The 22,787-nt window shown below is 40.1% G+C and overlaps 1 protein-coding gene across 19 annotated transcripts in view; it reads right to left on the bottom strand.

Annotated features, from left to right (window-relative positions):
• The window catches only part of ARHGAP26 (Rho GTPase activating protein 26), a 519,008-nt gene that overhangs the window by 181,979 nt on the left and 314,242 nt on the right, over positions 1-22,787 (bottom strand). For 18 of the 19 annotated variants that reach the window (XR_002522958.2, XR_004184011.1, XR_004184012.1 and 15 more), the window contains 2 exons: positions 16,827-16,892; positions 12,275-12,349 (listed from right to left, as the gene is read on the bottom strand). Coding sequence is in view for 13 of the 19 variants with exons in the window: in XM_031666806.1 (XP_031522666.1) it covers positions 12,275-12,349; positions 16,827-16,892 (141 nt within the window). In the remaining 6 variants the exon portion in view is untranslated. The remainder of the gene's footprint in view (positions 1-12,274; positions 12,350-16,826; positions 16,893-22,787) is intronic. The other variant, XM_031666805.1, reaches the window with a different exon arrangement.

Raw genomic sequence — 22,787 nt, 5'->3', positions numbered from 1 at the left:
TCCCAGTATCTATTGCTGGCAAGAATGTAGTGAAACTGATCCTCTCCTATCCTGCTGGCAGCAGGAGAGATAAATGCAACAGTTTTGAGAAGCAATTTGGTAATATGTATCAAAGTCTTAAAAATGTTTACACCCTTTGAACCAGTAATCCCATTTCTCACAGTCTATCCTCAGAAAATAAGATAACGCAGGAGAAAAGTTACAGACCCCAGATATGCTCAGCATACACTCTTCTTTGTAAAAGCAGAAAAAAAAAAAAAAAAGGAGACAACCTAAATGTCCAATGATAGAAGAATGATTAAGTGAATTACAGTATGTCTACCTGATGGAATATTACCTCGCTGATTTATATGACAACAATGACTGTAAAGTAACATGGAAAGTGCCTGCATTATATAATGTCAAATAAAAAAAAAAAAAGATATGTTTGTGAGAAACTTTCTCTATGAACTTTTTATATGAACAAGGCTGAAAGGAAATACTCTAAATTAGTGGTTGGGTTAAAGTGGTGGACTGTGGTATCATTTTATTCCATTACTTTTGTATTTTTTAAAAAATTGCTTTAAGTTCAAATGTGCAATGAGAACCACCATAACTATCAGCTCTGACAATTTCTTTTGTCTCTTCTTGCATGGACTTTTAAACAAATCAGTATATTTTAAACAAGCATGTACGATAAAAGATCAGAAGAGGTAATTCCTGTAATCTTCCTGAGTGGCACACAAGGAGATGAGAAGAAGAGGCAGGGGTTAGGGAGTGTAATTGCTTCACAGATCTCCATCCTGTCCCTGGTGAGGCAGGCCAGGTCATACAGGTACCGGTGGGAGGGTCACAGAGTCTTTTTCACGGCACAGGACAGAGAATCCAGCTCCCTCATACTGGCTAAAGACTAGTTCTTTGCCCGCCAGCTCCCAGTCCTTTTTTTTTTTTTTTTTTTTTTTTTCCTGCATAGCACCTCATTTTGAGTAGGAGAGCAACCCTTTTCCTACTTTTTCCAGGGGTGGAAAATGGGATTCAGGACAGACTGGCCAAAAGTAGTTCATCTCTCTGGACTTAATGACTGGATGAGGGATGGCCCAAGACCTAAGCCTGCCCAATCAGAGTAACTCTCCAGGAGTTAGGAACAGATATTTGCTGTTTGCTAGGCTTGCACTGGGAGGTTATGTAACTGCCAGGTGCCACCACACAGAGCCTGAAAGTCCGACAAATCCAGAGATGAGATAAGCAGAAATGGTGGATCCTGAACCCTTGTATTTGCCTCTCCTTCTTACCACATGAGCCAGTAAATTCCTTTTTCCCCTTAAGCCAGATGAGGTCAGGTTTTCGTCTTTTTACGATGCAAAGAGATCTAAATGATGCACCAGGTAAAGGGAGGCAGCCACCAGACTGCATCTTTCTGAACAGTCTCCAAGAATAATTCTGGGATATCAATGAAGAAAGCTGTTCCTCCTGCAGGGCCAACAGCCTTTCAGCTGGAAAAAAGTAAGTCACAGGTGGGCACAAGACATTTTCTATTTACTGGGAAAGAAACCACTTTCATCCAAATAGAAAGAGGCCAAATACTCATGAATGGCCTCAGGATTTAGCCTATCATCACCAGGTAGGGGCACAAATCCAAGTGGTATCTGCTGCTCTCCGTGTGTTCCCCTGACACACACTGGGTTATGAGAGAGGAAAGGGCCCCCAGCTCATGAAACGTGTGGCTCTCAAAGGCACAATACCTGTATGATGTTTGCAGGTGACCATGAGCAATAAAATGAAGTCTTTCTTGTCACATGAAACAAACAAGGAAGAACCTAAAGAGCATAATTTTATTTCTGGGGCCACAGAACAGTAAATTCCATAGAGTCCTGTCACAGCAAATTTCTGAAAAGTTCACAAAATGTGATTTTCCCAGTATCCAAAATGTCTGCCACTTTAACTCGTGTCTTTGTCATCTTGCACTCCCTGAATGGCTTTTTCCTGCAGAAGAGTATGTATCAAAAACCTCTGCTTTGCATGACCTCTTTCCCTCCCCATCCTAAGACACATGGAGAGCTGCCATCCTGCATGGTTCCTGGATGTGAGACAAATGTTACTGTACATTTTTCTAAGGAAGAAACCAACTTCTACCCAAGAAGAGTGAACATGAAACTGAACAAGCAGCAGTTGGCAAGTCTGGGAGTTGTGAACTGTTCCATGAACCACATTTAGCAAACTAATGATTAGCTTCCACTTATTCGGGCTCTGTAACCATAGGAATATTGCGTAACATTAGAGAGGAGAGTCAAATTACAGCCCGGCTAAAGGGCTTTTTATAGCACTGATGAGGCAAGGCTCATAACTCAAGCACATCCATTTTAATTCATTTAAAATCCAAACTAAGTTGAATACAGCCTCCCAAGCTACACCATTTTCAGAAAGTGCTGCTGATTTCCACACCTCCCTCCTGATGCTCCCCTCACATACAGAAGCTTCCTGATGGCATCTGAATATGCTGCAGAGACATCATTTACACTCTTCTTTAGAACTCAGTACCTTTCTCTCCACCATGTCCCTTGACCACTGCTGCTCAGGAAAACAGATCTAAACTAGAGGAGCAATCCAGTGTACTAAAGGCATCATGTGGGGAAAGCAGAATGAATGTTATTTCCTCCTGAACCTACTATCACATGAATTCAGAAAACTAGAACACACAGACTGGAAGCAGTGGTTATAAGAGGAGAACATCTTAGAAATGTCACACTTGGATCAGTCCCAAGAGTCATCTAGTCTATCACTGTGCTGCAGACAAAATGAAGGATACTTCAGAGGAAATCATTAGGAAAGTTACCTATGTACACTCAAATTTCCTAATACTACATTATACTGTATGCAAATTAATGTTTTTCTCTCTTTAAGTGAGAAAGTAATATATGCACATGTTAAGAATTCAAAGAAAAAAAGACATATACATGCAAAGGTAGAGGCAACTGCTAATGCCAGTTTTTTATGTGCATATCCTATTTCTAACAGTCCCTTCTGTTTTGAGATCCAAAAGCTCTTACTGGCTCAAGCCCCAGTCTTATGAGGGCCTGCCTTAAGCATCCCAACAGGCAAAGGTTATGGTGGCTGCAGCAGAGGAGGAGGTGAGTTTCCATCTGTGTGTCTCTTCTTTGGGGACTCAGGATCGTGATTAGTAGCCGTATTGCTAGCTCCCAGGATGATCAATCCTCTATCCAAGTAGTCTATCATCTTCTGGTCCTGTCATCCTTTGTCTGCTCCCCTTTACTGGTAGACAAAATTGGACGTTTGCTCTTCTCATGGTTCCCCTACTCCAGCGGTCTACAGTCTTCAAAGTCTGAGCTGTTTCCACTCAATCCTATGTAAGCCTTTAGGTCTTAGAAATCACCATAAAGCATTTTGATTTCTTCAGAAAGAAGTTGTTGATTGCTTTTATTTATGCCACTCTGTGGAAAGGTACAGGAAATAAGGGGCATAGAAAAAAGAAATGCAGACATTCAAGGTCCCAGAGTAAGGGAGGATAGTTCACAGCTGGGTCTGAGGTAAGCGGGGGAAGCATGTTACTATAATTCTGTGCTTTACAGCACTGCTCTATAATACCTTCGTTGTGTTCTCTGTTTTACTAAGTTTGCTTTAAATGTGGTTTTTTAAAAAAAGAAGAAGAACAAAAAAGGTTACAGGATGAGAAAAACAGTGATGTTGAATTTGCAGTCCTTTACCATCATGGTAAAAACACACACACAAAAGGAACACAAATTTTTAATAGCACAGAAAATTAGGCTCTCAGTCAACATTCTCCTGCCACCAGGATATCCACTAGGCAAAGCTCAGATGAAGGCCAGAGGAAAACCCAGCTAGGGAAACAACGTGATAGGTGGTGGCCCTCTGCCCACCAAAAACTCAGCCCAAGCCACCCGGGGGTGTGGGGAAAAGGCTATGCTGCAACCCCCCAACCCCACTCCAGCACACACACTATTGGGGGCTACTTTCTGGGGCACCCAGAGCTGTCATGAGATTATAATCCAGGCAATGAAATCAGACTGCAGAGCAGAAGTGGAGAGGAGTCCTTTTATATCAAGGCAAGTGAATTCAGGAGAGCCCTAGAAGAAACATGACAGCCATGAGGGAAGAACCACAGCACGCTTCAGATTACCCAGGATTAAACTCGGCTTCTCCCAGGACCATGACCAAATAGCAAAACCAGGAAAAATCAATGCAGGCTTAGAGGTCCACTAAATGAAAGCTTTAAGAATACCAGAAAGTTGGTTCAAATCATGTACAATAGCCCTCCAATCATCATGTAAGATAATGATTCTAATAGCATTCAGGAAAATAGCAGAACAAGGAGAATCTCCACAGTGAGTTTAAAAGCAAAGGTTTGATTAAACAGAAGATATAAACTCCTATAAAATATTTGTTGGCAAAAAATATAGAGATCAAAGCACTCTGGAAAATAATTCAGACAGCACCTGCTCTGTCATATAAATAAAATTCAAAAAATATGGATGCCAGAAACTAAGACAACAAAATAAAACAAGAAACAGACCGAAATAATAAAGATTGCAGCTGAAAAGTAGAAATAAAAGGAGTTAAATAAGATAATAAAGACACTGGAAAATCCAATTACAAAAAGTTAAAATATGCATTGTAAACAGCAAAATAATAATCACAGTCGACCCAACAATTTTAAATGAGTAACACTGAGATGGGGGACAAGTTTGAGAATTTTTGCTAGAATGTAAAGAATCGGGAGAAAAATTAAACATTAAAAAGGTGAAAAATGTCGGTGTGTTTAAAATATTGAGAATGATAGAAAAACAAACAGTAAAGAGATTTGTTTGCCTTTAGAAAAATACGTATACAAACTCCTTCAATGGCCCCCAATATGTATAAAGGAATGATTACATGGTGATATATAAAAGTAGTGGGAAGGGGAAAATGACTCATTATATGGATACCAGTCAACTGGACAAGTATTAGAGGAAAAAGGAGAGTTTCCATTTTGCATGACAGGTTTTAAGGGAAATTAAGGTTTTTGTCATTCTAGATTGGGTAAGGGTTTTTGTTTGTTTTTGAGACAGAGTCTCATTCTGTTACCCAGGCTGGAGAGCAACAGCACAACTCAGCTCACTGCAACCTCTGCCTCCCAGGTTCAAGCGATTCTCCTGCCTCAGCCTCCTGAGTAGCTGGGACTACAGATGTGCACCACTATGCCCGGCTAATTTTTGTATTTTTAGTAGAGATGGGGTTTCACCATGTTGGCCAGGCTGGTCTCAAACTCCTGACCTTATGATGCACCCTCCTCAGCCTCCCAAAGTGCTGGGATTACAGGTGTGAGCCACCGCACCTGGCCTGGGGAAGGTCTTTTATGGCACAATTTGTTTAGAAAAAAGATAACAGACTGGATATCATAAAAATTTAAAATAGGCCAGGCATGGTGTCTCGCACCTGCAATCCCAGCACTTTGGGAGGCCAAGGTGGGCAGATCCCTTGAGCTCAAGAGTTTGAGACCAGCCTGGGCAACATGATGAAACCCCATCTCTACTAAAAATACAAAAATTAGCTGGGCATGGTAGACTACCTGTAGTCCCAACTACTCAGGTAGCTGAGGCACAAGAATCACTTGAACCTAGGAGGTGGAGGTTGCAGTCAGCCAATATAACACCACTGCATTCCCACCTGGGTGAAAGAGTGAGACCCCATCTCAATAAAATATTCATAAGACCACAAAAACAAATGCACCATAAAGTTTAAGACAAATAATAATCTGAAAAAACATATTGAAAATATAGCCTATAGATCTAAAAGGGTCTTGTAATCAAAAGAAGAACACGCTGCCAGGTGCGGTGGCTCACGCCTTATAATCCCAGCACTTTGGGAGGCCAAGGCGGGTGGATCACTTGAGGTCAGGAGTTCGAGACTAGCCTGGCCAACATGGTGAAACCCGGAATCTACTAAAAAGATACAAAAGTTAACCTAGCGTGGTGGCATGCACCTATAATCCCAGCTACTCAGGAGGCTGAAGCATGAGAATCACTTGAACCTGGGAGGCAGGGGTTGCTGTGAGCCAACACTAAGCCACTGCACTCCAGCATGGGCGACAGAGCAGGAAAAATAATAATAATATTAAAAATAAAACAAAAAAATTTTTTCAAAGAAAAAGAACAACATACCAATAGAAAAACAGGCTAAGAATACAAACAGGCAATTCAACAAAAGTAGTATAAATCAGCAATAAACATGTAAACAGTACAACCTCACCCAAAATTACAGAAATGCAAAATTAAATTTAAAAATGTACTTTTAAAAATGTTTATAATTTATATGCAAAACAGCAATACACAGCATGGCAAAGATGTGGGGTATAGGATATTCTCCTCAGACTTTGCTAACTACAAACTTGGGAATATCAACTAAGAGCCTTGAAAACATGTACATACCTTGACCCAGCAATTCAACATCTTAAAATAAGTCCAGAGGAAATAATTAAAGATGCGTATAAAAATTATAACAGCTAACATTTTATATTTAACATGTGAAGGCTCTGGACTCAGCAACCCACAGGCATCTTTTCATTTCATCCTCACATTACTATGGAGGCAGGAGCCATTATTACAGATGCGGAAATAGATGACTAGACCAGTGTGAATCATTTGTCTACGTCAAAGAAATAAGCAGTGGAACTGCAACTTGTCTAATCTCAAAATGCATGCTCTTAATCTCTGCTGCCTCAATGGGGATGTTTACCCTCTGTCCTGCCTCCATAGGGATGTTTACCTGAGTGCTTTCTAGAATGATGAAGAATTGCAATTAGCCCATGTATCCAAGAACAGGGGACTGATTAAAAAGTTATAGAGCATCTATGCTATATGTGCCTAAGAAAATCATACTCTAGAAGAACTTGAATGACATGTGACAATAGACACTCTATAGTGTTACATGAATAAAACCTGTAATATCTGCACAGTGAGTTTAATTTTGTAAACATACTGCTATATTTATTATAGTATATTATACCATACTAAATTTAAAAGGTAATAATATAACATTTTGATGTCATATGACAAAACAGTTAATAAAGGTTAACTCTAGTCTATAGAACTGTTATTTTCTTCTACTTTTTGTATTCCTCCAAACTTTCACAATGACCACTCATAACTTTTCATTAGGAAAAAATTTATTTAAAATATGTACTGAGAGACAGGAAGAGAGACAGACATACACTGAACAAGTATATAGCTGATTAATATATTAAATAGTATAGACAAAAAAGTTGGGCTAAAATTTGGAAAGATTTATCTTTACTTAATATTCAGGGGGGAAATCCCCCAGACACACAGAAGGTATTCTATTTCTAGGAATCTGCAAGTCTTTGAGAGTCCTTTTCACTCTCCAAAGACTAATGATTTCTGTTGCTAGGAGGAAGGGATCAAGTGTAGCTCTTGGTAGGACACTAGTACAAAGCCACACTGCACTTGCTATGAGGAATTTTAGCAAGCTTTCTTAAGGAATCCTGATCAGTACAAAGAAGACATTCTCAAAGCGCTGGCTCTTATAGTCCTCTTCCAATCCAAAGTCCTCCAATGTATTAAGAGTGCAAAAAATAAACTCCAAGTAATCCAAAAAAGTCTCTGGTTTTACTTAATTCTCAGCCTTTTTTTTTTTTTTTTTTTTTTTTTTTTTGAGATGGAGTCTTGCTCTGTCATCCAGGCTGGCAGTTCAGTGGTGCAATCCTGGCTCACTGCAACCTCTGCCTCCTGGGTTCAAGGGATTCTCCTGCCTTAGCCTCCTGGTAGTGGGGCTACAGGTGCACATCACCATACCTGGCTAATTTTTTTTTTTTTTTTTTTGTATTTTTGGTAGAGAAAGGGTTTCACCATGTTGGTGAGGCTGGTCTAGAACTCCTGACTTCAGGTAATCCGCTTGCCTTGACCTCCCAAAGTGCTGGGATTACAGGTGTGAGCTACCACGCCCAGCCTAATTTTTGTATTTTTAGTAGAGATGGGGTTTCACCATGTTAGCCAGGCTGCTCTCGACCTCCTGACCTCAGGTAATCCACCTGCCTCAGCTCCCAAAGTACTGGGATTATAGGCGTGAGCCACCATGCCTGACCAGCCATATTTTCAATAACCAAAACATACTACTCCACTTTTGAGAGCCCTGGACAGATAAACCAAACCTTACACAGTACCTGGCACATAATAAGCATCCAATGAATTTATAATAAAGAAATAGTTAATGAAAAGTTCACTCGGCCCAGCCATCTCAGGGGAAGGTTTTGGAGCACGGGTGCCATGTTTATTTTATACTCCTGGCTAGCCCAGACACTACCAGTACCAAGAATTGATGAAGTTGAGGGCGTGTTCACAAAAGAGAAGATGAAGCTCCTCCTTCAGGTCTGGAGCCCTGGTGATTCTGTAACTGAGAGATTCAAACTTACTTTTTTTTTTTTTTTGTATTCAAACTTACTTAACTGCTAGGGAGAATCATGTATACCATTCTCAACTTTCAATTAGATGTTGTACTGTGGTCATCTCGCAGCTCTGGTTGGATCTCAGATTAGATTCCAGTCTATCTGTAATGTCCTCCTGGCAGAGGCAGCTGCCCTCGTGACTTTCAGCTGCTAGTTATTACTTTTTCATGACATTTCTCAAATGTTCATGATTATTTTCTCTATCCCCAGGAAAACCAAGGAAGAGAACAAGACAAATATCTTGTGTGAAGGCCACTAAGAAAAGTGATAAAAACAAGATCCTTTCATAACCACTCTTTTGCTTAACACAACTGAGCTAAAGTGGTTCTTTTTTAGATTAGCAAAGCAGTCTAAAATGTCATATTTCTTTTCATTAGTGTCATCTTACATAATAATCTGTCATCTTTGAAATCTCTCTGCCCCTTCTGTTCCCCCATATCAAGTTGGTTAAAAGTCCTGTTGATTCTCTCTCTATACTCATTTTGAGTCTGTCCTTTTTTCCTGACTTCAGAGCACCTGGTTCAGTCTTTGATAGGGTTTGCCTTACCTAATCTATTACAACCATCTTCCGCCTCCATGTCTTTCCATAATCAAATACATGCTCCACATTGTAGCCAAGATTATGCTCCTAATGCTAGAATCTGATATTGTTACATCTGCATTAGATAGACTTTTTTTTAAAAAGCTACCCGGAGCCATTATTTCAGGAAAGCACTCCTCCATCATCCTATCAATAATCCTGTTCAGTCGACTGGGTTTCAGGGACTAACCCCGTCCCCACCCCAACCCTCCACCCCGTCCCCCATATCCCCCAACACAGGCAGAGGATCCAGGCCATCTGCTGTGGGCCATGTGACTGGTCTGAGATTGAGAAACGAATCATGTGAATGGCCACATACTGGCCAAGCAAAGTCCTCACTGGAGCCTTCTGCCAACATGGCCAAGAAAGGCACTCTCTTCTCAGTGACCACAGGCTCCAAGGACTGCAGAGAATGAACCTGTCTGGTACACTCCCTCGGAGAACAAAGCCACACCAAGCCCAAAAGAGGTCAGAGAACATGAGAAGCCAGAAGAAGGAAGGGGCAAAGGATCTAGCAAAAGTAAAGACATCATCGGCATCCCTGACTCTGCCATGTTTCTGTCTTGGATTCACCAGTTATGTGAGCAAATAAATGCTTTTTTTCCCTTGTAAACTATTCTGAATTGTCTTCTTGACACTTTTGTGTGTAAAAGCATCATAATGGATATAATCCCACCATTTAGAACTTTTAATAGTTTCTTACTTCCTACAGAAAAAACCCCAAACACCTTGGCTCAATATTCAAGTTCCTCAACAAAAGAGACCACCTTAGCTATTCAACTTTAAAACTCTCCTGTCCCAGCCTCAAGAAAGTCTTTCAGAATTTTTTTTTTTTTTTTTTTTTTTTTTTTTTTAAGATGGAGCCTCACTCTGTCACCCAGGCTGGAGTGCAGTGTCATGATCTTGGTTCACTGCCAGCTCCACCTCCCGGGTTCACGCCATTCTCCTGCCTCAACCTCCAGAGCAGCAGGGACTACAGGTGCCTGCCACCACTCCCGGCTAATTTTTTATATTTTTAGTAGAGATGGGGTTTCACCGTGTTAGTGAGGATGGTCTCGATCTCCTGACCTCGTGATCTGCCCGCCTTGGCCTCCCAAAGTGCTGGGATTGCAGGAGTGAGCCACTGCGCCTGGCCTGTCTTTCAGAAATATTAAAATAATAATCATAGAATCAATACCCTTTGCTGTAGCCACCGTAGACCCTTTGTTCAGAATACTTCCTGAATTGGAATTATTCTTCTACTCTCTCCTTCACTACACTACTCAATCTTCTAGACCCAGCACATATTAAGCACGAATATCATACTTTACATTACAGCTTTCATACACACACATAGTTCACCCTATCAGGACTCCTTACAGAAAAGGAACAGCTCTTTCTAAAGTTTAATCTCTAGTACCTGACATCTGTTCTAAACAGCAGACACCCCACAAATGTTTGCAGCTCTGGTCAGAAATGAAAAACTAAGGATTGACAGATACTAGACTCTTAATTCTTCTTTATATTAGTATTTCTCAAAAATTCAGCCTATCACCATACAACCCAGCAACTGCACACTCGGACATTTATCCCAGAGGAACAAATATACGCTCACACAGGAACTATATATGAAAATTTACAGAAGCTTTATCATAATTGCCCCAAACTGGAAACAACTCAGATGCCCTTCAATAAATGAATGGTTCAACGAAGTGCAGTATATCCATACAATGGAATATTACTCAGCAATAAAAAAGAACTATTAATACATGGAACAGCAAAAATAAACCTTGAGAAAATTACACTGATTGAAAAACAATGCCAATCCCAAAACGTTCTGTATTGTATAATTTCATTTAAATAATAATCTTGAAATGACAAAATTATAGAAATAGGGAATAGATTACTGATTGCCAGGGGTCAGACACAGGGTGCAAGGTGGGAAGTGAGGTGCGTGCTTGTACAACATCACAAGGAATCCTTTTAGTGATGGAAATGTTCTGCGTCTTGACTAAATTAATGCCCATATTTTGGTTGTGATATTAAAATTGTGTTTTGCAAGATGTTACACCTTTAGAGAAGACTGTGTAAGTGGTACACAGGATCTCTATATTATTTCTTACAGCCGCATGTCAATCTACAATTATCTCAAAATGAAAAGTTTAATTTTTATAAAAACTAACCATATATCAAATCTTAAACAAACAAACAAAAAAAACCCAGATACTCGTTGCTAGAGCACCACACAAATAATCATAGTTTCAAACAACAGATCTCACACTAATTAGCAATACAATAGGGTTTTGGTTACAAGAAGTGAATGACTCTCTCTAAAAGAGGTGAAGACAGTCATTCTGGCCAACATGACAGAAGAGATTTCTTTACATAAGAAAGCTATTTTGAGAAAGTGGGATGGCAAAATAAATTACAAATGCTAACACAAGAACTGTCCCTGTCCAAAACACTGAGCTGGGTACCCCAAGTGATAGTCCATCTCTACAAGCTAGGGCTTCCATGGGGAGGAATAACAGCCTCTGTGAAATCTGATCTATTTGCCATTTAGATCCATGTGACTCATGGAGGCTGGCTGCACTCATATCTAAAAATACAGGAAATCTGCAGCCTAAGCAAATCTGGCTCATGGACTCATGGGCTTTTGATTCAAATACTGCACATTTGGAGTCAGTGGTTTTATATTTGTATCAGCCAGTGGCAAACGGGGTTCTGCTGCTCAAGTGACAAGTATTCAGTTGAAATCTAGAAGCAAAGAGGATCAGAAGATTTATCTGCTTATATACATTTTATCTGAGAGTTACATGACACCTGCTCAGTATCAGGAACATGAACTCTGAGGTCCTCTGGAGCCCAGAATGATGCCTTTCCTTGGGCAGTGGGTGTGTCCCACTAAATACCTGCCCCAAAAGAGAATGGAGGGAGTCATGAGCTATTAAAGACAGAGTAGGGTGTGGCAGTCACATGAGTGACAAGTACCACTTGGACCAGAAGCGCTGAACCTACAGACAGAGAGGGTGTGGTGTCTGGGCCCTGGCATTTTTTATTTTGTCCAGTCCTACTCAGAACCTTTCCCAGCAGCGCCTGAAGCCATGACAACTGACTGATGAGGCAGCTGACTTCTGGGTGACAGCTCATGGATACCCTGATTCCTTTGCCACAGATTGTATCTACTCACAGACCTGGTGACTTCTCAGAGTGGGCCCCCCACCCAGGGACCGGCCTAGCAGAGCCACTGCCACACTCACCCATTAGGACACTCAGCAACTTCTGCACTCTGGAGTTGACCCCCACAATTCGATACAGCCCTTGCTCGTTGATCCCTGAGGAAAGAAACAGTGATGATTTAATTAGAGACACGTCAGAACACAAATCAGGCCAATCCAGCCAAGTGTACTTTTTTTTTTTCATTTTCTCAGTCCTCCTAAAAGCTGCTCTAATTAAAGTCCCCTGTCACTCAGCTCAGCTCTTAGCAAAGGAGTGGGATTTGGTACAGCTGTCTAGGATTTCACGGATGTGCTGCACACTTCAGCCCTCATGTTAGTTCAGTCATCAGAGGCGAAAGCAACTTTCCTTTTCTCTTGCCAAAGGCAGCATCTGAAGAGTTCTAAAAGACGCAAAATGTACACTTTTAAATATGTCATATTTAACCAGTTTTTAAAATTAAAATGCCAAAAATGACATGATTAAAAATCCACAAAACAGAAAAAGACACTTTATAACCTATTTTTACATATAAAATAAAAATATTGAAGTGTAAGACCGTTTTTAATTTTAAGGAATGTTAGCCAAGACTGAGAAATTAGAAGATCCAGTCATTTGTAATATAAATATTCTTTATCAAAAAAAGACCACCTTTATTTCATTCAACTGTACAATTAGACTAGTAAGGGTTTACTTTTAAATTAAACATCTAAACAAAGAATCAAAAACCAATCCACTGCAGTGTTTCTGTTCATTTAAATACATGGATTAGTTCACCACTGTACCACCTACAAAAGAAGGCAATTTAGACCAGGTGACTTGAAACAATTTTTCTTCTGTTAGTCCCAGGCCCATCATATCTGACCCCTCTCAAGTAGCAGAGCTCCAGCTTCCTATTTTATTCCTCTGATGTCCATTCTTCAACCAGCAGCCAAAGTGAACTGTCTAAAGTGCAAATTAGTTCATATCACCTCTTCTCTTAAAACTCTCCAGTAGCTTCCCATTGCATTTAGACCATAACCAAAACTACTTGGGATGGCCTGTAAGGCCTATACTATTGAGCACTGACTACCTCTGGTTGCATCAATGACCACATGCATTCTGCTCCACACAGTGGCCTTCCTGTCACCACAATGTGCCAAGCTCATGGCCCCACCTCATAGCCTTTGCTACAGCTGTTTCCTCTACCAGGACTGCTCTTCTCCCAGAGCTTTTCATCATTCAGATCTCAGCTTCAATGCAACCGCTTCAATCTAATGCAACCCACAATCAATACCACTGGTCATTCCCTTACCCTGATTTCTTTCTTTATAGCAGTTAACAATATCTGAAATTATCTTTTTTATTTGATTCTTTACTTGTTTTTTTCTGTTACATTCTCAATAGAATGTAAACAGTAATTGCGTCCTGTTCACCATTATGTCCTCAGCCCCTGGATCAGTCTATGGTACACAATAATAAACAAAACACTGAGTTTATACTCCATCAAGACCAGTATAAAATACTTAGGGGCCAAAACACAATCTTTCAGAAGAAATTCAGGAAAGGACCAACTCTGCAGTACTTTCAACAATACCTGTGTAGACATGGAACTAACGAATAAAAAAAGAAGTGGTCTGGAATGATAGGATTTTACAGCTAAAGAGGACCTGTAAACTCATGTACATCATTCTGGATGATTCATGGACTAGGAGGCCCTGGTCAAAACCTAAGTGATGGGTCCCAAGTTACTCAGTGTCAGAAACTTGATTCAGTAACATGTCAGCTCGGGAGCTTGAAAAGTCTTAAGTGTCTCCACTCCTATCCTTGTGCTTTTCTGGAACTTTACACAATCCCACCTCCCACTGGACAATTGTCAAATCCCAGAGAGTATGGAAAGTCTGTTCATCTCTGGTCACCATAAATACGTACTCACATACACACACTGCAATAGGGAGATACCCACTTTTTTCAACTACTTATGCTAAAATGGCACCTAACTCATACTGTCCTTATATCTTCTTTGTGCTCAATGAAGACTTTCTTAGAAGTTAAAATACATCATTTCCATTTTCATTTTAGAGGAGGAAGAGAAACTTGTATACCTCTTCCCCTACTTATTGTATTTATTTTGTAGTTTTACATCAGAAAAATTTGTCCTCCTGAGCTACCAGTTTGCATTTACTGCAGACTCTGTGAACAGTTTTAAATGATTAGGTTTCTTTCTTGATTTTGGCTGCTAAAATCTGAGAGATGAACAGGTGGCCCAGCTCAAGCAAGCATATGAACTTTACTGGGGAAAAGAGATTTTTTTTTAGATTCGCTTTTGGCTCCATTTTTGCGCCTCTACCTTTAAAATCTGTACATTTTATTCTCGGTCTTTTCTTTTAAAATTTAAAAAAAAAAATTAAAACCTCTGTTGAAAATTAGGCTGTGCACAGTGGCTCATGCCTGTAACGTCAGCACTTTGGGAGGCCAAGGCAGGCAGATCACTTGAGGTCAGGAGTTCAAGACCAGCCTGGCCAACATGGTAAAACCAGCTGGGCATGGTGGCGGGCACCTGTAATGCCAGTTACTCAGGAGGCTGAGGTAGGAGAATGGTTTGAATCTGGGAGGCCAAGGTTGCAGTGAGTGGAGATTGAGCCACTGCACTCCAGCCTAAGCAACACAGCAAGACTTTGTCTCAAAAGAAAAAAGAAAAATTACCTTAGTAATGAACACTTCAAAAAAATTTAGAAACTACAGGTAAGGTAAATAGATGAGTCAAAGTGAGACAGTAAAAATCAGCAGAGAGCCAGTGAGAACACAATGAAACCTGTACAATACGACTGCTCCTCTCCCCACTGCTCCCAGAATGGGCTCATACTGAGCAGCTGCTTTGTAACTTGCATTTTTCACATATTATAAATAATTTTTTAAATGCTGTATGTCTGTAATCCCAGCACTTTGGGAGACCGAGGTGGGCAGATCACAAGGTCAGGAGATCAAGACCATCCTGGCCAACATGGTGAAACTCCGTCTCCACTAAAAATATAAAAACTTAGCTGGGCGTTGTGGCGTGTGCCTGTAATCCCAGCTACTCAGGAGGCTGAGGCAGGAGAATCCTTTGAACCAGGGAGTCGGAGGTTGCAGTGAGCCGAGATGACATCACTGAACTCCAGCCTGGGAACAGAATGAGCCTCTGTCTTAAAAAAAAAAAAAAAAAAAGCCGTATGTCAAAAAATGTATTTCCATTGCATTGTTAGTGATTCAGTTTTTTACTACACAGACATACCATTGTTGATTTAACCCATTTTTTAGACATTTAGCCAGTTCACAATTTTGTACCTTAACATCGCCACTGTGTAAACATCCTTATTGCTCAATCTGGCCCATATCCTTATTTCCTCAAGACCAATTCCCAGAAATGTCACCCACTTCTACTTTATATTCTCTGGATATATCTTACCTTTACAAGCTGTCTTAAGTCTTTGTTTAAGGGAGGTATGGGAGAAATAACTGAACATTTTAAAAAATGTTTCCATACATTACAACTGTTTTGGAAAAAATATCTTTTGACAGTATACATAAGGGTAGGTTTTTAAAATCTCTCTCTTCCCTTTACTTAATGCCTCACAGTCCTTATGAAAAAAAACTGTGCATTTCTCAACTGGTAAGAGTTATGAGTCCTGCTTTAAAAGAGAGAATTTCTTTCTACTACTTAAAAAGGGCTGGTAGGCTAAGAGGCTATAGAGTAAATGAGATTCACATCTCTGACAATGGTTCAAATCAAATCCAGTGGAAACATGGTTAATAGCTTTTCTCAGTGGTACAACAGACCAGCAAACTCAAAGCTCCAAACTGCTGGGACTGAGGAATCTCCTTTGTGGCAGTCTCTGAAGAAGGGATGGAGACCATCAGGATGAACCAGCTTCCTTGATCTTAATGTCTACTCCCACAGACCTGGGAAAGATCAGTGTGAACACTGATCTTCTCTCTACCTGGGTGGTCCCCAGGGACTAGCTCCCAAGGACATCTTGGGTTCACAGACCCCAAGATGTCTGCCAGAGAAAATTCAGGGTGTCTATGAACTTAGACAGGAAAACAATTACATCTTTATCTTCACTAACCTACAACTGACATTAAGCATTTCCTTCCTTTATGGATGGAAGCAACAAATCACAGGAGCATTAGCAGTACCTGCAACTTGGTCAGAAATCACAGGCATTTCCATAACACATTACAATTATTATGGATATCTTGAAATATCACTGCTCCCAAATTATGTCGGTTATCAGACCCACCACTGTCGCTTACAAACTGTTAACAAAGAAACACATATATCATGATACCCTGTGTTTTTTAATATTTTAAAAACTGAATTCCAGTAACTGGTTTCTATAATCCTATATATTTTAGATATTTAACACATTCTTCTGATCAGCCAAAGAAGTTGGTGACACAAAATCAGTTAGGACCTCCTGCTTGAGACGAACAGAACTTGTGGAAATCCACTGACAATGGCACTTGGGGAGCTAATGAGTCACTTAAAGTCAGGAAACAGCAGGTAGCAGGTCTGACTCCTCACCAGATGCATGACCTTCTATGAGAACAATGCCATCTGTTAAACTACTTTACCTCTGGTTTCCACAGCATGGATGCATTTCCTGATTATGCTGAAGCCAATGCTGTCCAACTGCGCAGCTGAAAGTGCAAGAGAAGGGCAGTTAAGTTGCTAGCCATGGAAATCAACCTCAGGATAGGGCTTAACCAATCCAGGATGAATCAATCGCATGCTGTGGTCACACATCCTTTTAATGTTTCCCAATAACAGTACAGGAATAACATCATAATAATAATAGCTGGCATTGAGAGCTTTCCATATGCTAGGTATGGTTTTAAGTGCTTTGTATGTATCATCTCATTTAGTTCTCATAGTAACCTCAGGTTGTAGTAACCTGTAAAATTATCTTCAATTTATAGGTGAAGAAACGGCAGCATAGGGTGATAGGTACCTTTACATTGTTTTGCTATTAACAGAAGCTGTAGAACTAATTACGGTCTCCTTCAAAAAGCACAAATTAAGTGCTCTATAAATGTTGGGTAAGTGCTTAAAATAGATTATCTCACTTGATCCCAGTAAGTCCTCCACACTGACATTATCATCAGCCCATATTACAGATGAAGAAACTGAGGCTTGGTAAAACTAAATATCTTGACCAAAGATGCAGAGCCAATACATGGAGAACTGCTCTAGAGCCCATACCATCAAACTGCCTTAAATGTGGCCCTGAGTTTAGTATAATTCTGCTCAGGTGACTAGAAGAAAGGAAAAATAGAACAAAGAAAAAAAGAAGAAAAATGATTCAGAGGAAAATTAAAATAGCCAAGAACAAAGACACTACCTAAGGAAGCAGCACGAAGGCAGTGGGGCCATCCTCCAGGGGGAAATGAGCAAGTGGCAACAGGGTTCTCACTCAGAAAATAAATGATCAACAGCAGCAGCTCCTTCCACAGAAGAGAACCAGACAAGGCTGGAAACTTCTAACATGACAACAAGGCTGGAAATTCCCTAAAATTCACCCCCATGTTTTGGTGACCCAGTGATAATCTTTAAGAATGGGTTCATCTTTGACCTTCTTAGGACAGTGGGACAAGACATTCTACCACTTAATGGTCAGAGTGGAAAAGAAAATGGCAGAAAGTAGAAAAGCAAGTATTTATAGATGATTTGTGGTCATCTCAGGGAAAGTAATAAACTTGTAATACATGAGAAGTGAGCAGAACCTGAACTCATCTCGGATCTAATCCAAATTGAATCTTTCTTTAATTCTTAGCATATAGGGGTAAATTTAGATAAGATGAATATTTTACTTTTTTATTTTTGTTTTTTTATTTCCATAGGTTATTGGAGAACAGGTGGTATTTGGTTATATGGGTATTTTTTTTTTTTTTTTTTTTTTTTTTTTGACAAGGTCTTACTCTATCGCCCAAGCTAGAGTGCAGTGGCATGATCTTGGCTCACTGCAACCTTCGCCTCCTGGGTTCAAGCGAGTCTCCTGCCTCAGCCTCTCTAGTAGCTGGGATTACAGGCACCCACCATCACATCCAGCTAAGTTTTGTATTTTTAGTAGAGATGGAGTTTTACCATGTTGGCCAGGCTGGTCTTTAACTCCCGACCTGAGGTGATCCACTGGCCTCGGCCTCCCATAGTGCTGGGATTACAGGATTGAGCCACCACGCCCGGCCTACACGGGTAAGTTCTTTAGGGGTGACTTGTGAGATTTTGATGCACCTATCACCCAAGCAGTATACATAGCACCCTATTTGTAGTCTTTGTTCCTTACCCCATTCCCACCCTTTCCCCCGTGTCCCCAAAGTCCATTGTGTCATTCTGATGCCTTTGCGTCCTCATAGCTTAGCTCCCACTTATGAGTGAGAATATACAATGTTTGATTTTCCATTCCTGAGTTACTTTACTTCGAATAAGAGTCTCCAATCTCATACAGGTAGCAGCGAATGCTATTAATTATTCCTTTTTATGGCTGAGTAGTAATCCATCATATATATATATCACAGTTTCTTTATCTGCTTGTTAACTGATAGGCATTTGGGCTAGTTCCACATTTCTGCAATTGTCAGTTGTGCTGAAGATTTTAAAACATGTTTTTAATCCCTAAGAATTCCCAAAATCAAACTAAAAAAGAATGCTAATTCCTAAAACAACTCTTCCCAAACTGAAATATTAATAGTTCCTATACTTACATGTACAGTTATTGCTTAGTGATGCTTATTACAAACACACTCAGCCTCCAGGATAGTAAGTAAAGTACCAGAAAAGAAACAGAAAAACAATGTTTTTCTCCCTGCAGATTACTTGCCATACAAATCATTCTTTTTATTCCCTTAAAATGGTAAGGAGCCTATTAACTCAATCCCTTGTTTTTCCCAGTATAAATAAAGTATTTGCTCTGCACATTGTGGCATCTCAAGATTTCTGATTACAGGCTGAAAGTCAAATCAAAATAATTCTTTCAAATAAAACTCAATTAACTCATGCAGCAGGCATTTTTCAAATTTAGTAACAACCTATAATACAGAAGCCAAATACCTGCTGGAATCCAGGGAAGGATTTAAAAAAATAATAGCTTTATTGGTATATAATTCATATACCATAAGTTTACTCATTTTAAGTGTATGATTCAGCAATTTCTAGAGTATTTACAAAGCTGTATATTAATCACTATTATCTAACTCCAGAACATTTTTGCCCTCCTCCCTACCCCAAACACCCATACACATTAGCCATTTCTTCCCTTCTCCCAGCTGTGGGGAGAATTCCTTTTCTATGGATTTGCCTATTCTGAATACATCACATAAATGGGAATCATACACTATGTGGTCTTTTATGTCTAGCTCCTTCTACTTAACATAATGTTTTCAAGTCTTAGCCATGTTGTAGCATCAGTACTTCATTTCTTTTTATGGTTAAATAATATTCCATGGTCCAGATATATCACGTTTTATTTATCCATTCATCGGCCGATAGATATTTGGGCTATTTCCACTTTTTTGCTGTTGTGAATAATGTTACTATGAACATCTGTGTACAAGTCTTTGTGTGAATTGGTATTTTCACTTCTCTTGAGATACACCTAAGAGTGGCATCGCTGGGTCACAGAATGACTCTATGCTTAACTTTTTGAGGAACTGCCAAACTGTTTTCTAAGCAGCTGCGCCAGTTTTCATTCCCACCAGCATTGTATGAGGGTTCCAATTTCTCCTAATCCTTGCCAACATTTGTTATTGTCTTTTTTATTATAGCCATCCTAGTGGGTGTCAAGAGGTATCTCATTGTGGTTTTGATTTTTATTTCCCTAATGACTAATAATGTTGGGAATCTTTTCATGTGCAGGGAGGATTTTCATTCTTTTATACAGTAGTCACAATAGAGCCTACCGGATAGCATTTGTCAGATGGGGAATTACTTTTTGTGCTAAAGGAGTTTTCCAAAATGTTTATAACTACGATTTATTAGTCTGGTGAAGCCTTTTAGTTCTTCTTTTGAGAGGCGCTTAAGATCACCTTTTCATAGGAATGAGAATCGAAGAAGTCTGGGAGAGAAAGAATTGTCATTTCACACAGTGCTATGGGGAGCTGCAGACATGGATTCTGAACTTGGATGTTTTAAGAGTAGGCTTGTGAACATGGTCTTATTCTAGGCATCGACGAACTTCTGCCCCAGACAAAGGCTATTTCTTTACCCTCTGAACATCGATAAAAGTTTTGAAAAATTGAAAATAACCTAGCATCTGACAGTGATGACCCCAGTGGTCAAAATGTACAAGCATGTAAAGCCATCAGCCCAATTACTGGACATAACCCTCTAGAGGCAAATCAGTCCTTGAACCTTTTTTTTGTGGCACTGTAAGAAGTTGATCCTTTTCTAGGTAAATAATATTTAATGGAAAAGAATAAAATGGACCCTTCCAAATACATTCAGAAAATAATCACAAATTTACCCACTATTACAATTACTTCTTTTGGGAAACGGCAAAGCGAACACCCCACATTCAATCTCTGAATATATGTTCCTCCTTTGGTTTTCCCAATGTTAGAGAACGCCTTTTCTTGGAATAAGTCTTACACAGATGTTATACATAAAGGTCTTACATATGATATGTGTAATCCAGTGTTTCTCAGTTTATCTTAGTTGTCTAAGTTCAAATGGATACAATATTTACATATTGCAAAGTCAAACATTATGAGCTCCAGATAACTGTTAGCCTCTAATGTATTAAAATTGCATACTGATGATAATTATTTATAGTCTATAAACAGATAACACTGTGTTAAGAAATGGAATCTATTTCAAACAACAGTTTCCCCAACAAGGAATTCAAGAAATACAGGTTAGCAACCACTCCTTTAAACCTCTAAACTGGAACTAGTGTAAATGATCACACTGCCCACTGCCTGGGGACCCCCATCTCTGTCTCTTCTCTTTCACAAACACACATGTACATGCATGCACACAAACACACACACAGAGCTTGATTTCTCCTCTCATCAACTTGAGTTTCCTGCTGACATCATGATTAGATTACTAATAATTAACAACTGTTTTATTATTTATCAAGGACCAAGTACCATAATGTGATAGGGACTATAGTGCACACATAACCAGATCATTAGTCCTGATCTCTGCCCAGTAGGGATATAATCTAAGTTAATTGAGATCTCCTAGTCTGAAAAGCAAATTCCCACTAAAAGGTTTAGAACACTATCACTACCAAGCCGCGTTTGCTAATGACAGAAAAAGTCTGAGTGACCCGCCAGATGGAGGCGGCTGTCCTTAATCCCCTCAAGCAGGTGATTCAGCTCTTTCACTGAGCCAAGGCTCAGAAAAGGTCAGGGATTTATTAGCAATTTCTGTATCCTTATAATCTCCAGCAATAATCTCTCATTAAATATCTACTAGGCTTGCATTAGTCCCTTAATTTGACTTGCGATGAGTTGTCGCAGGACCTGTGGCTCCCAGGCCCAACATCCACCATCCTGCAGTTGAGGCTTCGGCTGGTTTACTTCCCTCCCTCAGCCTCAGGTTCAGCTCTGCTCAGTGTACACACGAGGCCGCCCAAACAGTTGTCTCATCATGAATCCCAGCAGAGCCTGCACCAAATATCCAGGTTGGCCTCCCAGGTTAGAAATGAGCCATCCTCTTAACTTTCATTTCAACTTTTGAAACCTTGTTGCTTTGTCTCCTTTCAGACAAAGAAGCACGCTAGGGTGGTAAAGCCCATTTTCTCAAAGTTCTCTGGAGAACATGTGACCCCAGGAGAGGTGGGTTTATGCTCAGTAACCTTGAAGAATCTTAGGGAAAACCACAGAAGCGGGAAGAGGATGCCTTGGGCTACCATGCCTGGGATATGAACCCCGGGAGGAGGGAGGCAGGTTACATCCGGAGACTAGCTGTCTTACTGCAAAGGGATTAAAAGAACAACTATAAGGTATAATCATACACTATAAGGTATGATCAAATTATTTTCTTGTCTAAAAGGTGGAGGCTTGAATCGCTTGAACCCAAGAGGCAGAGACTGCAGTGAGCCGAGATTACGCCACTGCACTCCAGCCTGGGCAAGACTCTATCTGAAAAAAATAAAAATAAATAAAAGGAGGAGGCGGGTGGGCCAGGGAGACAGACATGGATTTTAGCATAACTGCCACTGCTATACAACCATAAGGTCACCATCATGCCCTGAAGCTTTTGGGACCTCACCTGAGATACTTTTCCCTGGCTCTTCCCAGGTATTAAAAAAAAAAAAAAAAAATGAAGTGTGCAGGTGGTGGGAAAATTATAACAAAATCACAATTATCACCCTGGGCACCACTCCTACCTCCTACCTCCTGTATCCAAATTATCACCAAGTCCCTCAATTGTATCTTCTAATGCCCCTCAATTTTGTCCAAATTTCTCCATCATCACTGTCACCACCCTGGACCCCACCTCAATCATCTGCTGCCAGGATGACTGCATTAACCTCCTGGCTGGTCTTCTTACACTTCTTGTTCCTGTCTGCCCTCTGCATTGCAGCCCCC

The sequence above is a fragment of the Papio anubis genome, chromosome 5, assembly GCF_008728515.1.
Source record: "Papio anubis isolate 15944 chromosome 5, Panubis1.0, whole genome shotgun sequence".
NCBI lineage: Eukaryota > Metazoa > Chordata > Mammalia > Primates > Cercopithecidae > Papio > Papio anubis.
Note: the sequence above shows the minus strand (reverse complement) of the source record. Positions and strands in the feature narration are given on the sequence as shown.